Source organism: Lithobates pipiens, unplaced genomic scaffold (genome assembly GCF_037356315.1).
Source record: "Lithobates pipiens isolate NorthernLeopardFrog02 unplaced genomic scaffold, aLitPip1_a1.2 Scaffold_27, whole genome shotgun sequence".
Taxonomy (NCBI): domain Eukaryota; kingdom Metazoa; phylum Chordata; class Amphibia; order Anura; family Ranidae; genus Lithobates; species Lithobates pipiens.
The window spans coordinates 37,858,225-37,882,471 of record NW_027507788.1 but is presented as its reverse complement, the minus strand read 5'-3'; the positions used below and the strand labels follow the sequence as shown (position 1 = coordinate 37,882,471).

The following is a 24,247-nucleotide window of genomic DNA, read 5'->3' as shown; positions in this document are numbered from 1 at the left end:
CGGACATATGTGCGCAGATGATCACGGACATATGTGCGCAGATGATCACGGACATATGTGCGCAGATGATCATTGGGACATATGATTTTAGTGTTGCATGTGTGGGACAGAAGTTTTTACTGTGTGGGGACATCTGCCGATCGGAGATGCACCGTGTCCAGGGGAGACACGGGAGCAATGCGCGATCCCCCTCCTTTCTGAAGGACATTCCTGAACGTCCACTCAGAAGGCGGAAACACCCACCCGGTCGTATATATGTGCAGTGGCCCGGGTGGAAAGTGGTTAAATACATCCATTAAAACCTGATTGTTAAGGCCACACGCCTTTCTGTCTCCACCTATCAATTTTTAACCGACCGCTGTACATCCTGGTGCTCGCTGTGACTCATTTCTAAACCTTGTTCTACTAGTTTACTTTTAAACCATTTCTTAAAGAACTTCACATTGTCATTTTCAATTCTTTCTTCTGCCAAATGTTGCGGCCTCTGACATTGGTATATGCATTCTCACCCAAAATAAAATAAATATATTTTGCTACTACAATATATTATCCACAGTGCTATGCTGACAGCCCTGTTGGTGCCTGTCCTAGATTTATGCATACTTTGGCAAGATCAATTATGAGTATTATAACAGTTTACATTGCAGGCTGCTAGGGCTACAGTGGCTTGACCGAAAACAAAACTGTCAGCTCCGGTCGGAGCCACTGTACTAACTATGCAAAGTTAGTATAGTGGTCTCCCCCAGCTGAGCAGGTTGTGTTCTGACAGGGGGACAGCCCCCTATAAGAACAACCTGATCAGCGCTCTCAGCCACTGACCCTGCCCCCTCTCTCTCCTGATTGGTTAACTGAGCTTGATTGATGGCACCCGGAGCCAATGGCGCCACTGCTGTGTCCAAGCCAATCAGAAGGGAGACTCCCGGACAGCTGAGGCACTCGTGTACATTGCTGGATCGAGATGGGGCTCAGGTAGGAATTCGGGGGGCTGCTGTACACAGGTTTTTTATGTTAAGGTATGGGATGCATTAACCACTTAAAGCGGGGTTCCACCCTAAAGTGGAACCACCGCTGATCGGATCCCTCCCCCCCTCCGGTGTCACAATTGGCACCTTTCAGGGGGGAGGGGGTGGAGATACCTGTCAAAGACAGGTATTTACACCCACTTCCGGGCATAGACTCCCGTGGGAGTCTACGCCATTTCCTGTCCTGCCGCGCTGTCTGCTGGGACACACACGGGTCTCAGAGACAGCGCGGAGAATTCCTATTGCGCTGCGCGACTCGCGCATGTGCAGTATGGAACCGGGAAGTGAAGCCGATTCTCTTCACTTCCTGATTCTCTCACCTAGAACGGTGGCGGCAGCAGCCGAGGGCCGAGCGATCGATCGGCCTCGACTGCCGGCATCGCTGGAACCCGGGACAGGTGAGTGTCCATTTATTAAAAGTCAGCAGCTGCTGGCTTTTAATATTTTTTTTTTTTGGTGGAATCCCTCTTTAAGGATTTGCTCCCTTAATGACCAGGCCATTTTTTGCGATACGGCGCTGCAACGCTTTAACTGATAATTGCACGGTCCTGCGACGCTGTACCCAAGCAAAATTGACGTCCTTTTTTTCCCCGCACAATTAGAGCTTTCTTTTGGTAGTATTTGATCACCTCTGTGATTTTTATTTTTTACGTTATAAACAAAGAGTGGCAATTTTGAAAAAAAAAAAAACAGTATATTATACTTTTCTGCTATAATATCCCCCAAAAAATGTATAAAAAATTAAGTTCTTTATCATTTTAGGCCAATATATAGTCTTCTACATTTTTGGTAAAAAAAATCACAATAAGCGTACTGTGGGGCAAAAAAGTACACCGATTGTGCAAATTCTCCCACTTAAAAAGATGAGAGAGGCCTGTAATTGTCATCATAGGTATACCTCAACTATGAGAGACAAAATGTGGAAACAAATCCAGATAATCACATTGTCTGTCTGATTTTTGAAAGAGTTTATTTGCAAATTATGGTGGGGAATAAGTATTTGGTCACCAACAAACAAGCAAGATTTCTGGCTCTCACAGACCTGTATCTTCTTTAAGAGGCTCCTCTCTCCTCCACTCATTACCTGTATTAATGGAACCTGTTAGAACTTGTTATCAGTATAAAAGACACCTGTCCACAACCTCAAACAGTCACTCCAAACTCCACTATGGTGAAGACCAAAGAGCTGTCGAAGGACACCAGAAACAAAATTGTAGACCTGCACCAGGCTGGGAAGACTGAATCTGCAATAGGCAAGCAGCTTGGTGTAAAGAAATCAACTGTGGGAGCAATAATTAGAAAATGGAAGACATACAAGACCACTGATAATCTCCCTCGATCTGGGGCTCCACGCAAGATCTCCCCCCGTGGGGTCAAAATGATCACAAGAATGGTGAGAAAAAATCCCAGAACCACACAGGGGGACCTAGTGAATGACCTGCAGAGAGCTGAGACCAACGTAACAAAAGCTACAATCAGTAACGCACTACGCCGCCAGGGACTCAGATCCTGCAGTGCCAGACTTCACCCCCTGCTTAAGCCAGTACATGTTCAGGCCCATCTGAGGTTTGCTAGAGAGCATTTGGATGATCCAGAAGAGGATTTGGATTTGGAGAATGTCATATGGTCAGATGAAACCAAAGTAGAACTGTTTGGTGGAAACACAACTCGTTGTGTTTGGAGGAGAGAGAATGCTGAGATACAAACAAAGAACACCATACCTACTGTGAAGCATGGGGGTGGCACCATCATGCTTTTGGGCTGTTTCGCTGCAAAGGGAACAGGGCGACTGATCAGTGTACATGAAAGAATGAATGGGGCCATGTATCGTGAGATTTTGAGTGCAAACCTCCTCCCATCAGCAAGGGCATTGAAGATGAAATGTGGCTGGGTATTTCAGCATGACAATGATCCCAAACACACCACCCGGGCAACGAAGGAGTGGCTTCGTAAGAAGCATTTCAAGGTCCTGGAGTGGATTAGCCAGTCTCCAGTTCTCAACCCCATAGAAAACCTTTGGAGGGAGTTTAAAGTCCATATTGCCCAGCGACAGACCCAAAACATCACTGCTCTAGAAGAGATCTGCATGGAGGAATGGGCCAACATACCAGCAACAGTGTGTGACAACATTGTGAAGACTTACAGAAAATGTTTGACCTCTGTCATTGCCAACAAAGGATATATAACAAAGTATTGAGATGAACTTTTGATATTGACCAAATACTTATTTTCCACCATAATTTGCAAATTAATTCTTTCAAAAATCAGACAATGTAATTGTCTGGATTTGTTTCCACATTTTGTCTCTCATATTTGAGGTATACCTATGATGACAAGTACAGGCCTCTCTCATTTTTTTAAGTGGGAGAACTTGCACAATTGGTGGCTGACTAAATACTTTTTTGCCCCACTGTATATTGATTGGTTTGCGCAAAAGTTATAGCGTCTACAAAATAGGGAATAGAGTTATGGAATCTTTATTATTATTTTTTTTTACTAGTAATGGCGGCGATCTGGGATTTTTAGCAGGACTGCAACATTGCAGCGGACAGATCGGACACTTTTGACACATTTTTGGGACCATTGACATTTATACAGCGATCAGTGCTATAAAAATGCACTGGTAGGGAAGGGGTTAACACTAGGGGTGATCATAAAGTTAAATATGTTCCCTTGTGTGTGTTTCTAACTGTGGGGGGATGTGACTGACTAGAGGAGGAGACATCTCTGTTCCTGATTAGTAGGAACAGGCGATCTGTCAGAACAGGGATGTGTGTGTTTACACACACACACATCCCCGTTCTGGCTCTCATGCACGCCATAGGGTCTCCCGCCCTGCAGCGCACACGCCTGCTATATCTGTTTAAAGGGCCAACGTACAGGTACAGCGATTTGCAGGAACGAACTGTCCTACCACAGTCTGGTCAGCAAGTTGTTAAGATAAAAAACCTTCTGCTTTTACAACCACTTTAAGGTATTACATGTTAACGCATGCTGTAAGCCACATTAACACAAGGGAACCCTTAAAGTGGAGGTCCACCCTAAAGTGGACCTTCCGCTCATTGGAACCCTCCCCCCCTCTGGCGCCACAATTGGCACCTTTCAGGGGGGAGGGGGGTGCAGATACCTGTACAGTACAGGTATCTGCACCCACTTCCGGCGTAGATTCTGCAGAAGGTACGCCCCTTTCCGCAGAATCTACGCCCCTTTCCGAAGGTCCCCCGCTGCCTGCTGGGAAACACACAGATCCCAGAGACAGTAGGGACCATCCTTATTGCGCAGCGCGACTCGCTCATGCGCAGTAGGGAACCGGGACTTCCTGACTCCCATACCCAAGATGGCGGCGGCAGCACCCGAGAGGCGATCGAGAGATCGGCTTCGGGTGCCGACATCGCGGGCGCGCTGGGCAGGTAAGTGTCATTATTTTAAAAGTCAGCAGCTGCAGTATTTGTAGCTGCTGGCTTTTAAAAAAAAAAAAAAAACGGTGGACTCCCGCTTTAAGTGTGAATTAGCCCAAACTAACTTTGTATGGCCGAGCTTTGTATTTTAAGATAAAAAAAGAGAATTTGGTGCAAAAATACTTCTGCTACAGCAGGTGGCCTTTCAGTGGGACTGAACGGAGCTAATTTGTACTATGTTCAACAGTTAAAAATATATATATTTTTTTTTTTTCTCAGCGTTTTATCAGCGCTTTTCAGTTGCTAGTGGGGTGCTTTTAACCCCAAAGAAGGGGTAAAACGCACCAATGTTGCGGCTCTTCCGAAAAACTTTTCATTGGGTAGGATGTTTTTTGGGTTATTTAGCGCTCCCAAACTGCCCCCAAAGATTCTGCTTGTAGGACTTTACCTAAGGTCCCGCAAGCACACCGCCCCAATGTGAAAAGTGACACTGAAATAAATGGAAGGTAGTTTTTAGGCTCTTTACAGGCGCTATTTCTAGTGCTAAAACGCCTGAAAACCCCCTCAGTGTGTTGGGGGTCTCAGGCTTGTAATCATTTCACATTCTTCTTTTCTAGCAGGTGCTAAGTATAAATCTTCTTTTTTTTTACAAGGTTTCAGATAGTTGGTTTACTGCTGTTCAGACAAGAATAGAAGTATATTGTATTACGCAGACACTGAATGACTGAGGAGGTAGCAACAAACAAGAGCAGAGGTCGTTCTATGTTTTTATTTTTATTAGACATTCAGCACGTACTGTACACATGAAAGCAGCCTAAATTTAAAGCCCAACTCCCGGACTAAGCCCCCATCCAGAGGCCCTCTAGTGTATGTTTTGCTTTATTTTTTCAGACGTCGTCAGGCCTATCATGTGACACGTTGGGTCTTCCCTTATTCCTCAAAACTCTTTTCCAGTCCAGGTTGTTCTTCGTGATGACATCAGCACCACTCCCTTCTTCAGTCCCCCAGAAATCAAGAGTGGGGTGATAATGTCTACCTAGGGGGATCGATTTATAGCAGTGGTCCCCTAAAGTCTGAAGGACAGTAAAGTGGCCCTTTAGAAAGTTTGGAGACCACTGATTTATGGTATTCCCCAGTCTTCTGAGTTATGTCGGTTACTTCTCAACTCGGAAGACTGAGGACATCTTGTGGTGAAGTAGAATTACTAATTGAGAAAGTGCCTGATTAAAGCAGAGTTGCACCCAAAAATGGTACTTCCACTTTAAGGGATGGTGACCCCCTGACATGCCACATTTGGCATGTCATTTTGGGGGGGGGGGCGGATACCCTCTTTTTAGAGGGTTCCGGGCCCCACTTTCTCCCGGCGCCCCGGAAGCAAGTTCACCTCTTCCCCCCACCCCCCCCCTCGACAATCATCTGGGACACGTGACAGGTCCCAGATGATTGCCTGGCCAGTCACAGCGTGCTGTGTGGCTCGTACATGCGCAGTGCGTGCCCACAGAGACAATGCCGGTTCCGCAGAGAGGAACGGGACTTCGTTCCCCCACATCGCTGGACCCTGAGACAGGTAAGTGTCCGATTATTAAAAGTCACCAGCTGCAGTATTTGTAGCTGCTGCCTTTTTATTTTCTATTTTTGAGCAGAACTCCGCTTTAATGGTGAATATGGCAGCTTTTTTTATTTTATTTTGTACCCTGCCTTGAATTGCCCAGAGTTTAACTTGCTATTAAAAATGTATAGAAGCATTAAACAGGATGTGAAATATTAACTTTCAAACTTTAAAAAATGTATACTCATTCTTTACAGTGAGGAAAATAAAGTATTTGATCCCCTGCTGATTTTGTACGTTTGCCCACTAACAAAGAAATGTTCAGTCTATAATTTTAATGGTAGGTTTATTTTAACAGTGAGAGACCAAATAACAACAAAAATATTCAGAAAAACGCATTTCAAAAAAGTAAAAAATTGCATTTTAGTGAGTGAAATAAGTATTTGACCCCTTCGCAAAACATGACTTGGTACTTGATGATAAAATTCTTGTTGGCAATCACAGAGGTCAGATATTTCTTGTAGTTGTCCACCAGGTTTGCACACATCTAAGCCCTTGTACACACGGTCGGAGAATCTGTCGGAATGAGTCTTATCGGACCGTGTCGTCAGATAATCCGACTGTGTGTGGTATGCATCGGACTGATTCCGTCCGACCCAATTTTCCAACATGTTGGAAAGATTTCCCGACCAACTGGGCCGGACGGACCTAATCCGATCATGTGTAGAGCATTTTCATCGGACCAAGTGCCACGCATGCTCAGATCAAATTCCTACATCAAAGCTATTGGCTACTAGCCTGAATGTAGTCCCATCGTAACGAAATTACGTCATCACGTTCTGAAAGATCGGATTTTTCGCCAACTTGGCCCGACCGTGTGTATGCAACAGTTTCGGACACAATGCGTCGGACTAAATCCGACGGGGAAAAATCCGACGGATTTGGTTGGGAAAATCTCCGACCGTGTGTACGTGGGCTCAGGAGGGGTTTTGTCCCACTCCTCTTTGCAAATCAAGTCATGAAAGTGATTGTAAAGTCTTTGTTTTAAAAAAATAAAAATAACAAACATGTTATACTTACCTCCTATATGCAGTGATTTTGCACAGGACAGCCTGGATCCTCCTGTTCTCGGGTACCTCTTTGCTGCTCCTGGCCCCTCCCTCCTGTCGTGTGCCCCCACAGCAAGCAGCTTGCTTTGGGGTCATCCAAGCCGAACTGCAGCTCCGTGTGTCCATTCAGACATGGACCTGCTGTTCGCCCCCACCCCCTATCTCTCTCCTGATTGGCTAACTGACTTTGACATCCACGGGAGCCAATGGCACCACTGCTGTGGCTCAGCCAATCAGAAGGGAGAGTCTCGGATGGCCAAGGGACTCGTGGACATCGCTAGACAGAGATTGGGCTCAGGTAAGTATTAGGAATGCTGAGGAGGCTTCTACAAACAGAAGGCTTTTTATCTTAATGCATAGAATACATTAAGATAAAAACTTTCTGCCTTTACAACTCCTTTAGTGTTTTGAGGCTGACGTTTGGTAACTCGAACCTTCAACTCCCGCCACATATTTTCTATGGGACTAAGGTCTGGAGACTGGCTGGGCCACTCCAGGACCTTAATGTGCTTTTTCTTGAGCCACACCTTTGTTGCCATGGCTGTGTGTTTTGGGTCATTGTAATGCTGGAATATCCATCCACAACCCATTTTCAATGCCCTGGCTGAGGGAAGGAAGTCCTCACCCAAGATTTGACAGTACATGGCCATGTCCATCATCTATTTGATGCGGTGAAGTTGTCCTGACCCCTTAGCAGAAAAACACCCTCTAAAGCATAATGTTTCCACCTCCATGTTCGACGGTAGGCATGGTGTTCTTGGGGTCATAGGCAGCATTCCTCCTCCTCCAAACAAGGTGAGTTGAGTTGATGATCTGACCACAACACTTTCACCCAGTTCTCCTCTGAATCAGTCAGATGTTCATTAGCAAACTTCAGATGGGCCTGTACTTGTGCTTTCTTGAGCAGGGGGATCTCTAGTGGGCTCTGTAGGATTTCAGTCCTTCATGGTGTAGTGTGTTACCAATTGTTTTCTTGGTGACTATTGGTCCCAGCTGCCTTAGGATCATTGACAAGATTCTCCCGTGTAGTTCTGGGCTGATTCCTCATCGTTCTCATAATCACTGAAACTACACAAGGTGAGATCTTGCATGGGGACCCAGACCGAGGAGATTGACAGTCATTTTGTGTTTCATCCACTTGTGAATAATCGCTCAACTGTTGTCACCCTCTCACAAAGCTGCTTGGCGATGGTCTTGTAGCCAATTCTAGGGTTGTGTAGGTCTACAATCCTTGGACAGCTCTTTGGTCTTGGCCATGGTAGAGAGATTGGACTCTGCTTCTGTGGACAGGTGTCTTTTATACAGGTAACAAGCTGAGATTAGGAGCACTCACTTTAAAACCCTTTTCACACTGGGGCGTTCTTCAGGCGCTTTAGCGTTAAAAAAAAGCGCATGTAAAGCGCTTGAAAGAAGCCTCATCTGCAATCCCAATGTGAAAGCCCAAGTGCTTTAAGAGCCCTTTCACAATGTCAGACCCCGAAAAATGCTCGTAAAGGGCCGCTTAAACTAACATCGATTTACCAGCGTTTTTCGAGCACTATTGGGGCACTTTTAACCCCTACTAGTGGCCAAATAAAGGGTTAAAAGCACCCACAAAGCAATGCTGCCAAAAGCGCTTTTCAGGCGTTTAGCAGGCGCTTCCCATTGATTTCAATGGGAAAGGGCGCTTTAGGAGCAGTGTATTCACCGCTCCAAAAGCGCTGCAAAGAAGCTGCTTGCAGGACTTTTTTTGACGCTCTGCCAGTGCAGTGCCTCAGTATGAAAGCACTCGGGCTTTTACATGTTGGGATTGCAGTTGTGGCTTCTTTCAGGCGCTTTACATGCGCTTTTTTAACGCTAAAGCGCCTGAAAAATGCCTGAAAAAACGCCCCAGCGTGAAAGGGGTCCAAGTGAGTGTTCCTAATCTCGTTCATTACCTCAGTAGAAGACACCTGGGAGCCAGAAATCTTGCTGATTGATAGGGGATCAAATCTTTATTTCACTCATTAACGCTGGGTTCACACTAGAACATGCAGTGGCTCACAGCAGGGGTCCTGTGCATCTCCTCCATTCGCCATTTCAGGTCCCATTTCAGCATGAATTTTGGGCTGAATTCAGACCTGAAACAGACCAAAAGACGCACAGGGCTCCTGTACAATTTGCGCCGAAGCCGCTGCAGAGATGTGTGAACCGGCTCCATAGAGAGCCAGTTACAATCTATTGCTTTTCGAATTGGATGCGGGAACATCTGCATCCAATTTGCAAAAGTGTGAACCCAGCCTGAAATGCAAATCAATTTATAACTTTTTTGAAATGCCTTTTTCTGAATATTTTTGTTGTTATTCCGTCTCTCACTGTTAAAATAAACCTACCATTAAAATTACGGACTGATCATTTCTTTGTCAGCGGGCAGACGTACAAAATCAGCAGGGGATCAAATTCTTTTTTTCCTCACTGTGAAAATAAATTGTAAGAAAAATAAATTATGCCTGTGCAGATTTTTGCGGTCTTAGATAAATTGCATTAATCTTTCTAAGTGATCTATACACATAACGTGTTACACAATCAATGGGGGAAGGACAAACTGTTGCTTTTTATGAAATTTTTTTATGCAAAGTGTAATTTAAAATGTTATTTATTTATCACCAGGTGTATTGTTTTGCTAGCCCTTGTTTCCTGAATGTGGAAAAAATATGCAGCCTCGCTGCTCTGCGTCCTGGCTGGGGGTATTTGGGCAAGGAAAGAGTCTTCTTACTCATAGGATACACAGATTTTATGGCTCTGCTGCCATTGGAATTAACAAACCCCAGCAGCTTATATGTCAGTCTGTGCTGAACAGAGACTCCCACAGGTGAGAATCCTCAATGTACATGAGCATTAAATCTGTGTGTGCTGTAACTGATCTATTCCATTTCCTACTGTCTTATTTTAGGAGTACCTGCCGTGTGTCTTTCCTATCCAAGTCCAATGGTCTAGTTTGTTATTCTGTGCCCTACAGGAGCCTGAGTGGCATGGTAGCAGGTAAGCAATGTTGTTGTAATAGATGGTTTGAAATAAGTGCTGCTAATATTAAAGTGGTTGTAAACCCCCCCCTACAACTTTGTCCCATGTGAATCAGCATAAAATACCCCTAATGAACTCTGCTTGTAGATATCTCCTTACTTGCTTAGTATTGTTGTAATCCTTTTTGTTCTTTAGAATGATGTCACTGAGCATGCCCAGATCTCCCCTGATTTACGGCACACTCTCTATGTCTTATCTATCTGTTATCAAGACTTTCTACACACAGCTCTGAACTCCCAGCAGGCTGCTAAACACTCAGAGCTTCCTCCTACACACCATGCGGCCATGTAACCTCACATGCAGTGTAAACCAGGGAAGGGGACAGCATTAATGCAGTCTTATCAGCTGAAGCTGATAAGACTCCTACAGGCAAACACTAGGTAATCAGCACAAGTAAATACTATAAAATAAACAAGTCAGCTATGAACAGGGAAGCAGGGTTGCCATAGAAACGTTGGATTGAGAAGGAGGCTTGGTTAACAGTACAGGAAGTGCTCAATGTAGGGGCAGAAATACACTCCACTGTGGACTCAGAAAACAATACTTAAGATGGTGCTGCCTAACCCCTGGAAACAAGTTTTTTAAAGTTTCTTTAAACAGTAAGTAATATGCGATTTGGGCTGGATTACAGTGGCTATAGTTTGATAATTACTTATAATGAACTAAATGAAAAGAAGCATCAGAGTGGGAGAGTTTACTTCCTCTTTAAATAAGAATTTTAAAAAAATTACATTCATTATGGGACACAGGATCAGTAGTTATTTTGATCAAGTTGGATTGTATTGCTGCTTTCAGGAGGAATGTCAAACAGCCAGGTATAACCCTCCCACCCCCAGCCTGCTTCACTGTTTGAGCTTGCAGCCTTATCCGGTAAAGAACCCTGTTAGGTCTTCCATAACGGTAAGGATGTGTTGAGGCCTAGAGCCTCCTTCCTTCCTAAGGTGATTTTGACCATTTGCCCAACCAGGACATTGTTCTTCGATCTGTCTGTACAGCTCCAGTACATCAGAATGAAGTATTTCTTCATTGCCTGGATGTAGTACATGCTGTTCCAGTTTATCTCAAAGCTGCTGCTTCCATTAGAAAGACTGTCTCAATTTTGCCATTCCTGATGATACCTGTAAAGGGGAACCAGCTTCTCGCTCCATCATTTCTTGGTGGCTCAAATAGATCATTGTTCAAGCTTATGGTTTTAAACACAAAGTTCCACCTTTTTCCTGTCTGGGTGCACTCTTTTAGATCTGCAAGTGCTTCTTGGCTGTTTTTGGCATCAGGCATCTGTTTCCTAGATTAGCAAGGCTGCCATCCGGTCTTCTGTTTACACATTCTCCAGGTGGATTTTCAAGCCTCGTGAGCTTTGGGTGTAAGGTCCTTCAGGTAACTGGGCTGCTGCCAAGTTTACTGGTATATGGGCCTCAGCACAGGTCCTGTTGTTTAGGGTTTGTGAACTATTCCCATTACTGCTTTTTTTTATATTTATTTTTTATAAATTTTTTACAAAACTGAGGCATGCTTGGAGTGCTAGGAGGTTTTACCTGGTTGGCTAATAGTTTTTTTTTGCCAGTGTCCAATCTCTCTTGAAGGTGGCAGTATAACCCAGTCGTGTTAGAGCTATGCTCACAGTCAGGCTAGGATCCGGTTCTTCTGTAGTGGAGACATCGAAGTCACTGCGGCTTTGAAGGTGAATTTCCAGCCTCTATAGTTTTCAGGCTTGCCGTTAAACTTAGTGAGACCTGTCTTGGGGAGCATGTATTTAGCGAACTGTGACATGTCTGTGTTTTTGGACTTTGGGTGCGCAGTCACATGTGGAACAAATTCAGTTACATTGACTGGTGCGCTGAGATTGAGCAACTTTGGAAGGAATGGAAGAGCAAAGGTGTTCATAGCCAACACTGACGCAAAATTGATTGCCATGTTGGGTTGTAGCTGTGGAGCAGGGTACTTGGTCAATGTTCTTTTGTTTTCACTCATCGAGGCCTTCGAGTAAGACTGCGTAGGTTAAGCATTTTAATAAATAAATAGATAAAGTAGAGAGTTCACTATCCTCATGGTAAGATGAATTGTCTATAGTAAGCTGCGGTGCAAAAGCTTGGTGTACTGAGGGATAAGTATGCAGATTGTCTTGCAAAGTGCTGACCTTGGCTGAGGGATACAGCTGCTGTAAATGGGAGCTGAAATTTTGGGAAAGAGCATGAGGAATATGAGGCATATGATGCTACCAAGTGTCTGCTGCTGTTAACTGAAGCTATATCATAAAATATTCTACCAGGTCTACCATAATATATCCTAGAAAGGGAGCCTTTTCACAAGAGTAGTTAAATCAAAAATAAAATAAGTTTGGATTTAGGCTCAACCTTCCCCATTTCTCACATTTCAGTTGTTGCTCTGGGTGACACACTACCAAAAAATATATGTTTGCCTGACAGATGTCATTACAATACTATTTATTAGCAAAAATTCATTTTTTTTTACCACTTCAATACTATGCACTTTCACCCTTTCTTGCCCAGGCCAATGTTCAGCTTTCAGCACTGTCACCCTTTGAGTGACAACTGCGCGGTCATGCAACACTGTACCCAATATGACATTTTTATTATATTTTTCCCACAAATAGAGCTTTCTTTTGGTGATATTTTATTACCACTGGGTTTTTATTTTGTACTAACCAAATTAAAAAAACTACAAGTTTGAAAGAAAAAAAATATTCTTAGTTCCTGTTATAATTTTTTTTAAATAAGTATGTTTTTCTCCACTGATGGGCACTGATGAGGAAGCACTGATAAGCAGAACTTATAGGCGGCACTGATGGGTGGCTCCTTCTTCCACATGTTTGCTGTGTCCCCTACATGGCTTCTCGCAAACTGCAAACGGGATTTCTTATAGCCTTCTTTGAACAATGGCTTTCTTCTTGCCACTCTTCCATGAAGGCCGGATTTGTGAAGTACACCACTAATAGTTGTCCTGTGGGCAGTTTCTCTCACCTGACCTGTGAATCTTTGCAGCTTCTCCAGAGTTACCATGGGCCTCTTGGCTGCTTCTCTGATTAATCTCTCCACAAATGTTTCCCTGACCTGTGTGGTGTTTTTCTTGGCCTTCGTGATGCTGTTTGTTCACTAAGGTTCTCTAACAAACCTCAGAAGGCTTCACAGAACATCTGTATTTATATTGAGATTAAATTACACACCGGTGGACTCTACTAATTAGGTGACTTCTGAAGACAATTGGTTCCACTAGATCAGCCTTTCTCAACCTTTTCAACACAGAGGAACCCTTGAAATAGTTCTCCGGTCTCGGGGAACCCCTGCTAAAAATTTGAAATCTACAACTCATGATACAATAGTGTGATGGTCAGTGGGAAGAATGGTGCTTACACTTGTGGTCATTGGGAAGAATTACCTCTTTACAGATGGCTAAAAAGATCAACGGCGTCCGTGGAAACTTATCTGAGAGGCAGAAATTGCCCAATGCTGAAGGAACCCCTAGCAATCTCTGGAGGAACCGTGGTTGAGAATCACTGCACTATATTATAGTTAGGGGTATCAGAGTAAAGGGGGCTACATACAAATGCAGCCCCCTTAATATTTGTAAAAAAAAATTGAAAGCAATTTATCATTTTCCTTCCTTACATCACAATTATGTGCCACTTTATGTTGGTCTGGCACATAAAATCCCATTAAAATACATTTTACCTTTTTGGTTGTAACATGACAAAATGTGGAAACGCTGTATACTATAGCCAGAGCAACCAACATAAATATGAGGATTTTTCAAATAAGTACAAACAGGCTGTGTGCTCTTGTATAAGTTACATAGTTACATAGTTAGTTAGGTTGAATAAAGACACCAGTTCAACCTGAGTGAGTGTCTACAATTGTCCCTATCCCTGTACATTGCACACTCACATCGGTCCCTGCCCTCAAGGAGCCCAAACCGGAGTACCTGGAGGAAACCCACGCAGGCACAGGGAGAACATGCAAACTCCAGGCAGGTAGTGTCATGGTTGGGATTCAAACCAGCGACCCTTCTTACTGCTAGGTGAGAGTGCTAACCACTACACCACTGTGCCGCCCAAAAGAGCCCTAGAATATAGACATTAATTACCATATTTATCTGTGTATAGCACGCACTTTTTTCCCCTTAAAATCAAGGGAAAAATCGTGGGTGTGTGTTATACGCTGATCCCCGTCGATCTTCGCTGATTGTGAGCGGAACGATCACCGCCGAGTACACATAGCTGAGTGTACTCAGCTCTTCTCGGCTCTGCTCACAGTCAGGCCCAGTCCTGCCATTGGACCTGTGTTATGTCCATCATAGGGCGGTACTGGGCGTGACTGTGAGCGGAGCCGAGAAGAGCCGAGTACACTCGGCTATATGTATCTTGGCTCCGCCCAGTCCCTACGATGGCGGCATTCGCTCCGGCAAGTCTCGGCGGTGCCAATTTTAAATTCATCCAAGGCTGCAAAGGACACTGGGGGCAAGGTTGCACTGGGGCAAGGCTGCACTGACAAGGTTGCACTGGGGCAAGCCTGCACTGACAAGGTTGCACTGCGGGAAGGCTGTACTGACAAGGTTGCACTAAGGCAAGGCTGCACTGACAAGGCTGCAATGGACATTGGGGGCAAGGCTGCACTGACAAGGCTGCAATGGACACTGACTAGGCTGCACTGGACACTGATAAGGCTGCATTGATGGGCATTTAAATGTAAGGTTTTTTTTCCATAAACTTCCCTCCTAAAATTTCTTTCCTTAAAATTCCCCCCTAAACTTGGGGTGCGTGTTATACGTAGGCACGTGTTATACACCGATAAATACGGTATATGGCAATAGATAATAGCGTCCACTGGATACACATAGTGGTTATCCAATGTGGTTCCCAAACTTATGCTTCAAACATGTTGTGAAAAGGTGGTCCAGAGGAGGAGTATGGGCTGGTGATCATAGATGTTAGACAGATATACACAGCTCCAGTCCACTCCCTCACACTGAAAGGGATAACCACATGAGCAAAAACTCCCAAAGTTAATTTTTTTGTGCCCTTGCAGCACAAGTGCAGAAAAACTGATCTCTCTGCTCCTTGGTGTGAACAAGGCCTTAAATTGGTTGTAAACCCTCTTATACCACTTGTACCTACAGGTAAGCTTATAATAAGGCTTACCTGTAGGTAATGTGAATACCTTCTAAACTTGCACAGTTTAGGAGATATTCAAAGTGCATCTAGCCGATGACAGCATTGGTGCATGCAGTCTGAAGGTCCGGCTTACAGTGCCAGATCTCCAGAGCCTGTGCCTGAAACGGCAGCTTCCACGCCCATGCACAGAAGTTACATTACTGTGGGTCCGGCCACTTACAGCCGCAGATGTGAGCGGGTGCTGCTGGGAGGGCTTCGTTCTAAGGTAAATATTTCATAATGTGCTAGTATGCAATGCATACTAGCGCATTATGCCATTTTGTTATGTTTTTTGCTTTTTTTATGTATTCTTCAGCAGTTTCCCCTTTGCTAGGCACCTGCAGGAAATAGGATTATCTGACATGTGGCATCTTTTTAAGCCTAGAACCAATGCTTTTACGTGTTGCTCCTCTACTTATGGAACTTTATCAAGGATTAATCTAGTCTAATATACAGTGTCTGGCAAGGGGGGATTTTGGACCATTCACCATTTTTGTTGACCATAAAAAAAATTAAGCCACGCATTAAAAGTAATTGGCGTATGAATGCCTCATGGTTACAGGTATTGACCACTTCCCGACTGCCTCGCGCAGATATACTGCGGCAGAAGGACACATACAGGCAGAATCACGTACCTGTAAGTTGCCCTTGAAGAGGTGAGTTGCGGGTGTGCCCGTGCGCCGGGAACTTCGTGATCAATGTCCGTGGGGACACCCACGATCGTCTCACAGAGAGGAAGAACGGGGAAATGCTAATGTAAACAAGCATTTCCCCATTCTGCCTATTGTCACTGTCACTAATCACAGCTCCCTGTAATCGGGAGCGGTGATCAGTGTTGTCACACACAGCACCCCCCCCCTCAGTTAGAATCCCTCCCTAGGACAGTGATGGCGAACCTTGGCACTCCAGATGTTTTGGAACTACATTTCCCATGATGCTCAGAGACTCTGCAGTGTAGTGGAGCATCATGGGAAATGTAGTTCCAAAACATCTGGGGTGCCAAGGTTCGCCATCACTGCCCTAGGACACACTTAACCCCTACAGCGCCACCTAGTGGTTAACCCCTTCACTGCCAGTCACATTTACACAGTAAATTACACAGTAATCAATGCATTTTTAATTGCACTGATCACTGTATAATTGTGAATAGTCCCAAAATCGTGCCAAAAGTGTCCGATCTGTCTGCCATAATGTCGCAGGATAAAAATCGCTGATCGCCACCATTACTAATAAAAAAAAAAGCCTCTGCCAATAATCACATGCTTAAACCCCCCCCCCCCATTGGAATCCATGCCTCTGGCGCCCTGCATGTAGATCAGAGGGCTGGTCGCATGGACTTGGGGGCGGCGTCCGTGCACTCCTAATGGACAGGCTGCCACTGTTCATGAATTTGTGTGATTCTCACATCTGCCTTTGGCTTTGATTGTGGTATTAAACTGTCTCATGAAATCTCTTTAATTCTTGTGATTCTTCAGTGATGTACCGCTTTAAGAGTTGAGGAGAAGGTTGAGAAAGGCATGATTTTCAATCAACAGTTTTGGACCATAAGTGATTGACATTAATCAGCTGTCCTTTATTAGCCTCATAATTCTGTTGAACCTCTCAAGTTGGTTTAACTAAGCATTTACCTAGTTTGCTTAGTTTCTGATGTGAAAAGAACTCTGGTTCTTGCTGCAATTCTGCCTCCAAAGAAATTGTAATGTCATGCTCTGAAATTATCTTTACAATGAAAGAATTAACTGGCAGTCTCTGATTGCCTGGGCGATCCAAGTGGAAGTTGGCCCGGCAAATGGTGAGCCTATCCAAATGACATCCTTCAAATTGTAAAATGCTTTAATCCACAAAACTTGTGCAGATCATACCAGATAGACATTGTTGTGATTAAAATGGTATTTCTATATACCTGACAAAGACCAGCTAGGTATAATTACGGCAATTACCACACTTACGGGAACCCGCTCAGCACTGCAGCACTGAGGAGACAGCTTCTTTCTGAACACAAGAAGAAATGAGTCAAGATTGATGTTCATAGCTTATCTGGTTTAATTCTGGGCGGGTATACAACTTATATATGCTATTATTAGCCAATCGTTGCATAGAACATGGGTGTGGTTAATACAGAGGCGTACATTACATATCATTACATATCATTAATTATGCCATCTGCTTTCATGACTCATAGTCATGAATCCTGCTTCCCTATGTCCCTATGTCATGTCTGGGGTGGCCCAGACATATTGAGACACAATTTCTTTATTTAGACAGTACAGAATAAAACTGCTTATGCAAGTTATATTTTCTTATATGTATGCTTTATAGGAAACTGTTACTAACTAGCAGATTAACCCAAGTTAATCTTATATAAACTGATAAAGATGGAGTCACTCCGGTTCAGCCATATCCGACATCAGATAAGTAAAAAAATCATAGTGTGTCTATCTCCAGCAGGATACAGTACACGTGGAGAATGGAGACTAAGCATGAAGAAGAAGGGTGGGACTAACTAGTAGAGCATCCCTTAGTTACGGAACAAGGAAAGGACAAAATGATTTATAGGCAAATGAACAACAATGAATGTACGATGCATCCGGAAAGTATTCACATCGCTTAATTTTTTCCTCATTTTGTTATGTGACAGCCTTTTTCCAAAATGGATTAAATTCATTATTTTCCTCAAAATTCTACAAACAATCCCCCATAATGACAATGTGAAAGAAGTTTGTTTGAGATCATTGCAAATTTATTAAAAATCAAAAAAAATCACATGTACATAGAGTAAGTATTCACAGCCTTAGCTCAATACTTTGGTGAAGCACCATTGGCACCAATTACAGCCTCAAGTCTTTTTGAGTATGATGCTACAAGCTTGGCACACCTATTTTTGGGAAGTTTCTCTCATTCTTCTTTGCAGGATCTCTCAAGCTGGATGGGAAGCATTGGTTCACAGCCATTTTCAGATCTCTCCAGAGAGGTTTAATCGGGTTCCAGTCTGGGCTCTAGCTGGGCCACTCAAGGACATTTACAGAGTTGACCCGTAGCCACTCCTTTGTTATCTTGGCTGTGTGCTTAGGGTCATTGTCCTATTGGAAGATGAAACTTGGGCCAGAGCACTCTGGAGCAGGTTTTCATCAAGGATGTCTCTGTTCATTGCTGCATTCATCTTTCCCTCCATCCTGACTAGTCTCCCAGTTCTTACTGCTGAAAAACATCCCCACAGCAAGATGCTGACACAACCCTGCTTTACTGTAGGAATGGTATTGGCCAGGTGATGAGCGGTGCCTGGTTTCCTCCAGACCTGCCGCTTGCCATTTAGGCCAAAGAGTTCAATCCTTTGTTTCCTCAGACCAGAGAATTTTGTTTATCATGGTCCGAGAGTCCTTCAGGTGCCTTTTGCAAACTCCAGATGGTCTGTCATATGCTGTTTACTTCCGTCTGGCCACTCTACCATATTGGCCTGATTGGTGGAGTGCTGCAGAGATGGTTGTTCTTCTGGAAGGTTCTCGTCTCTCCACAGAGAAATGCTGGAGCTCTGTCAGAGTGACCATCGGGTTCTTGGTCACCTCCCTGGCTAGGGCCCTTCTCCCCCGATGGCTGGGTGGCCCGTTCTAGGAACAGTCCTGGTGTTCCAAACTTCTTCCATTTACGGATGATGGAGGCCACTGTGCTCATTGAGACCTTCAATGCTGAAGACCTTTTTATGTACCATTCCTTAGATCTGTGCCCCCCAATACAATCCTGTCTCAGAGGTCTACAGACAATTTCTTGGACTTCATGGCTTGGATTGGGCTCTGACATGCATCATTAACTGTGGGACCTTATATAACCAGGTGTGTGCCTTTCCAAGTCGTGTTCAATCAACTGAATTTACCACTTGTGGACTCCAATCAAGTTGTAGAAACATGATCAGTGGAAACAGGATTCACCTGAGCTCAATTTTGAGTGCCATGGCAAAGGCTGTGAATACTTATGTACATTATTGTGTCCATGCAATCTTATATATGTTGAGGAAATGACCCAAAAATTGAGGGATCATTTCACCCAACATACACATTGTATTAGAAAGAAATCACCATCTTTCCTGGAGCCAAGACAGGGAGGGTATTCAGGATCTGATCTTTTGTTTTAATGTTTTGGATGACGTACTTGCAAACAAGAGAGGAGATAGAACTTTGTGATCAATAGGTTAGCGTTATATCCCTTTGGTCAAAAATGGGGACTATGATCTTTATTTATGTAACCTAATGAAAGTGATTTTAGATTTCAGCTTCACTTTTAATCTACAAATGACTTTAGTGCCTAAACATTTCTTTCGATTGTTACAGCTGGATATTACTGATGGATACGGACTTCAATTGTTATTCAATTTGTTACTGATGTTGCTAACAATATTGTTGAAATGGTGTTACAATGTTGTTACCATGTGAGTCTTTGTAATGTTGCTGACTCATTGGTGTTGAGAGGGATAAACTATACGTGCTCTTTGTCTTTAAATGTCTATTACCTTGATAATTACACTATACTTGAGGAAAAGCAGGGATGCTCAAACTTGTTTTGTCATACTTTTGTACCTGATGAATGACTAACTCTGACGATTACAGCACAAACTGGAGTGTGAGAATTATTTGGGGTATGTATTAGTGACGGATTGGCTGAATGAAAAAAACTGAACCATGCATGGTCAGATTTAGGCCCCTTTCACACGTGCGGACATTTTGTCCGTATTTCATCCATCCGTTTGCGGATGAAATACGGACATACATGCATTCCTATGGGATAGCGGGTGACCCGATATCGTCCGCCTCCGCTATTGTCCGATTCTGCAGATGGAGGAAAATCCTATTTTTCTATCTGCCTGCAGAGCGGATCGGATGAACAGGGACAGATGGTCCGTGTTTGTCCGATCCCCCATAGAGGAGAATGGAGAGCTGACAGGGCGGTCCCTGCACAGTGTGCAGGGACCGCCCTGTTATCCGCCGACTCAGCGGGGACAACGGAGCGATCCGCACTGAGCAAGCGGATCATCACGGGGCGGATCATTACTGATCCGTACCGTGTGAAAGGGGCCTTAGAAGATCACTCTTGCATATTGTTTTAATTTCTGGGTAAGATATTTCTAAAGGCCAAACTTTTGATGCTTTCTAAATAACATGATCATAACTTTTTATTTTTTTTTAAGTTTTTCTTTTCTTCAATTTCATAGATCCAGTTCAGCAGCACCGGCAGCGCTTAAATGCATGGTTCAGTTGTTTGCCAAGTGAGGAACGACACTTTGGGCCTTCATTTGCTCTGGATTCTATCTATGTGGATCCAGTTATTCGTGAAAGCTCCATAGAAGACATCTTGCGTCCGCTGTCTGAATCAACTTTCCAGACTCGGCTGCAGACCCCACAATGTCCTCGCAGTATATCTGTCTCTCAGTTGTTCCAAGCCGATCCCTCTGGAAAACCTGTACGAAATGTGATTCTCTATGGCACAGTTGGCACTGGGAAAAGCACTCTCATTCGAAAACTTGTACTGGATTGGTGCAACGAGCGCAGGGCTGATTTCCAGTTGATCATTCCTCTCTCTTGTGAAGATCTGTCCCAGGTCTCTGCCCCAGTGTCACTGACTCGGCTGATCAACAGGAAATACCTTCATCTACGAGATCTGCTACCCACTTTGTCAAATTATTCCAATATACTCTTTATACTCAATAGTCTAGAGTGGATGAATCTAGATTTCAGGATGGCAAACACTGAGCTGTGTAGTGATTCAAATGAAGCAATGCCTCCTCCAGCTATCCTTGTGAACCTTCTGAGGGGATACATGCTTCCTGAGGTGAGACACTGAAGCAAGGGTTGGTTTACTAAAGGTGAATTTGCAAACGTAGGCCAATAAGGGGGAATTTATGGCTAGTCCACCCATGAATGATAGACCATTTTTCAGTAGACATGGGTTGATGAGTTAATGCTCTGCTTTTTTATATTGCAAATGACAAAAACAATGCAGGTTTTTATTTATTTTTTATTTTTTTTACAAGCTAGGTTTCTGCTTTGTTCTTGCTTTTTTGGTTTAGTTTTACTGATTGCATATATACTGTGTGTATGTATGCATTGGGGGAAATAAGTATTTGATCCCCTGCAGATTTTGTAAGTTTGCCCACATATCAAGAAATGTAGGGTCTATAATTTTTATCATAAGTGTATTTTAAATGATAGAGACAGAATATCAACCAAAAATAAAGAACGACAAATGCTATAAATGAAGTTGTAGTTCTGTGAGTTAAATAAGTATTTGATCCCCAAGCAAAACATGACTTTTGGTAGAGAAACCCTTCTTGGCAAGCACAGAGATAAGACGTTTCTCGTAGGTGGTGACCAGGTTTGCACACATCTGAAGAGGGATTTTTGATCCACTCCTTTTTACAGATCTTCTCTAAATCTTTAAGGTTTCTTGGCTGTTGCTTGGTAACTCAAAGTTTCAGCTCCCTCTATAAATTTTCTATAGGATTAAGGTCTGGAGACTGACTTGGCTGCTCCGTAACCTTAATGTGCTCCTTCTTGTGCCACATCTTTGTTGCCTCGTGCTATATTTTGGGTCATTGGCATGCTGGAAGACCCGTCCACGACCCATCTTCAGTGTTCTGGCTGAGGGAAGAAGATTCTCATCCAATATTTTACAATACGTGACCCTGTCCATTGGCCCCTCAATGCAGCAAAGTTGGCCTGTACCTTTAGCAGAGAAACAGCTCCAAAGAATCATGTTTCCACCTCTGTGCTGGACTGTAGGGATGGTGTTCTTGGGCTCATAGCATTTTTCTTCCTCCTGAGACGTGAGCAAAGCTGGTCACCAACTACAAGAAACGTCTTACCTCTTTGCTTGCCAAGGGATTCCCCACCAAGTACATAAGTAAGTCATATTTTGCTTGGGGACCAAATACTTATTTCACTCACTTAATTTATAGCATTTATTTTATGTGTTGTTGGTTGATATTCTGCCTCTATCATATAAAATACACCTATGATAAAAATTATAGACCCTCAATTTCTTTGTAAGTGGGCAAACTTACAAAATCTGCAGGGGATCAAATACTTATTTCCCCTCACTGTGTGTGTATCTGTATATATGTATGTGTGTGTATATTATATAAAAAAATATAAATATATACACATACTTTGTTACACTTTTATATATAATTCGTTTTTATGTTTATAATGTTTATAATTCTTGCAATACACGTTTTGTAGTTAGAACTTTTTTTGGTATGCTAATAGGTGACCCTCATTCCCATCTCAAAAAGTTGTGAGGTATGCATACATAAGTGCAGGTAACCCACATGGAGAGCAAAATAACTATGCAAAAAAAAAAAAAAAAGTGGCAATGCAATGGCTAGGCATTGCAGCCTGGTATGAAAAATTCAGCGCTAATCAAAAAATCTAAAATCTTATGTATACTCAAAAGTATACATAACAGTGATCAAACAAAATCAAATAAAAAAAAAAAATAGAAAACACCATGCACAAATTACAGTACAAAAGTGGATCCAAAAAAATTAGTACACAAAGTTCGGAAAAAAAAGTACAAAAAAGGAAGAAGAGAATGGTGATATTCCCAGAATGATTACAGAAGTGCGAAACGTCAGCAATTTTTCCTTGTTCGCTGTGTTTGTTGAGCTGTGATGTGATTTTCCAATAAAAGAAAGTGGCTTTCTGAAGAGTGCGACAGTCCAGAGCTTGTTTTTCATCTGTTGCTAGTGGTAATAGCCAGCACCTGTGGCTTCTCAGCCGAAGAGACAGTTTACAACCTGCATGTGTGCTCCTGGAGCGGTGAGATCCCTCTTCCTTCATATATGGGATGGGTGTAACAAGATGTCCACTGCTAGCTTACTGCAGCCGAGTGCAGGGTGTACCAAGATGGGTGTCATGTTGTTTACCCTCTGACGGAGACACAGAGCGCCACTTCCTTTACCGAATGTGACGGCTCTGATCACCGTTTCGGACAGAATATGCAGCGGCGCCCTGCATCCCTGCCCCGGCCAGCTTACCAGTAGTTCTACTGCTGCCAGACTGATCTCCACTCCGCCCTCTCCCCCCCGCTGACTTCCAGTTGCAGGTATCAGATTAGGCATCGGGAGCATTTGTGAGAGTAAAAGTACTTGCACAAATGCTCGGTATTGGTCCCAGTACAATATTTTCTTCCTGCTCTTAGCAGCCTAAAAATCTTTAACCAACTCATCAGACTGTATCATCTTGAGGACACTGCTCTGGACAGCCAGTAGGCACAGAGCACTTAGCCTTTCATGATTCTCAGATAATTCTTTATCAGTGTCAATTTTCTGAAGAACCTTTCTTCCCAACAACTAGTGACCACCATTCTTGAATATATTCTAAGAGCTAAATGAACACTTGGAAAGGTATCAGCAAGCCCCTTATGTAATAAAACCTATTGAGATGGAGTGAGATATGACTGGAGCTTGGCAAAGGCTGAAAACTGGACAATTTCCTAAATTAACACACTACTAGAATCTTGAGGGAAAATAAGTTTTTTTTTTTTTTTTTTTTTTTTTACCACTTTCAGACCGGACCATTTTGCAAGCCAATGACCAGACCACTTTTTGCAATTCGGCACTGCGTCACTTTAACTGACAATTGCGCGGTCGTGCGACGTGGCTCCCAAACAAAATTGACGTCCTTTTTTTCCCACAAATAGAGCTTTCTTTTGGTGGTATTTGATCAGCTCTGCGGTTTTTATTTTTTGCGCTATAAACAAAAAAAGAGTGACAATTTTGAAAAAAAAAACGCATAATTTTTTACTTTTTGCTATAATAAATATCCCCCCAAAATATATAAAAAATAAAAAATTTTCCTCAGTTTAGGCTGATACGTATTCTTCTACATATTTTTGGTAAAAAAAAAAATCGCAATAAGGGATTATTGATTGGTTTAACTTTATAGCTTAATTGGTTTGCGCAAACTTTACAA

At 43.3% G+C, this 24,247-nt stretch overlaps 1 protein-coding gene across 2 annotated transcripts in view; it reads left to right on the top strand.

The window, feature by feature from the left end:
* NLRX1 (NLR family member X1) overlaps positions 1–24,247 on the top strand; it is a 74,830-nt gene that overhangs the window by 23,146 nt on the left and 27,437 nt on the right. For both annotated transcript variants that reach the window (XM_077456812.1, XM_077456814.1), the window contains 3 exons: positions 9,707–9,908; positions 9,990–10,078; positions 20,488–21,104. In XM_077456812.1, the coding sequence (XP_077312938.1) occupies positions 9,751–9,908; positions 9,990–10,078; positions 20,488–21,104 (864 nt within the window). In that variant the 5' untranslated portion in view covers positions 9,707–9,750. The remainder of the gene's footprint in view (positions 1–9,706; positions 9,909–9,989; positions 10,079–20,487; positions 21,105–24,247) is intronic.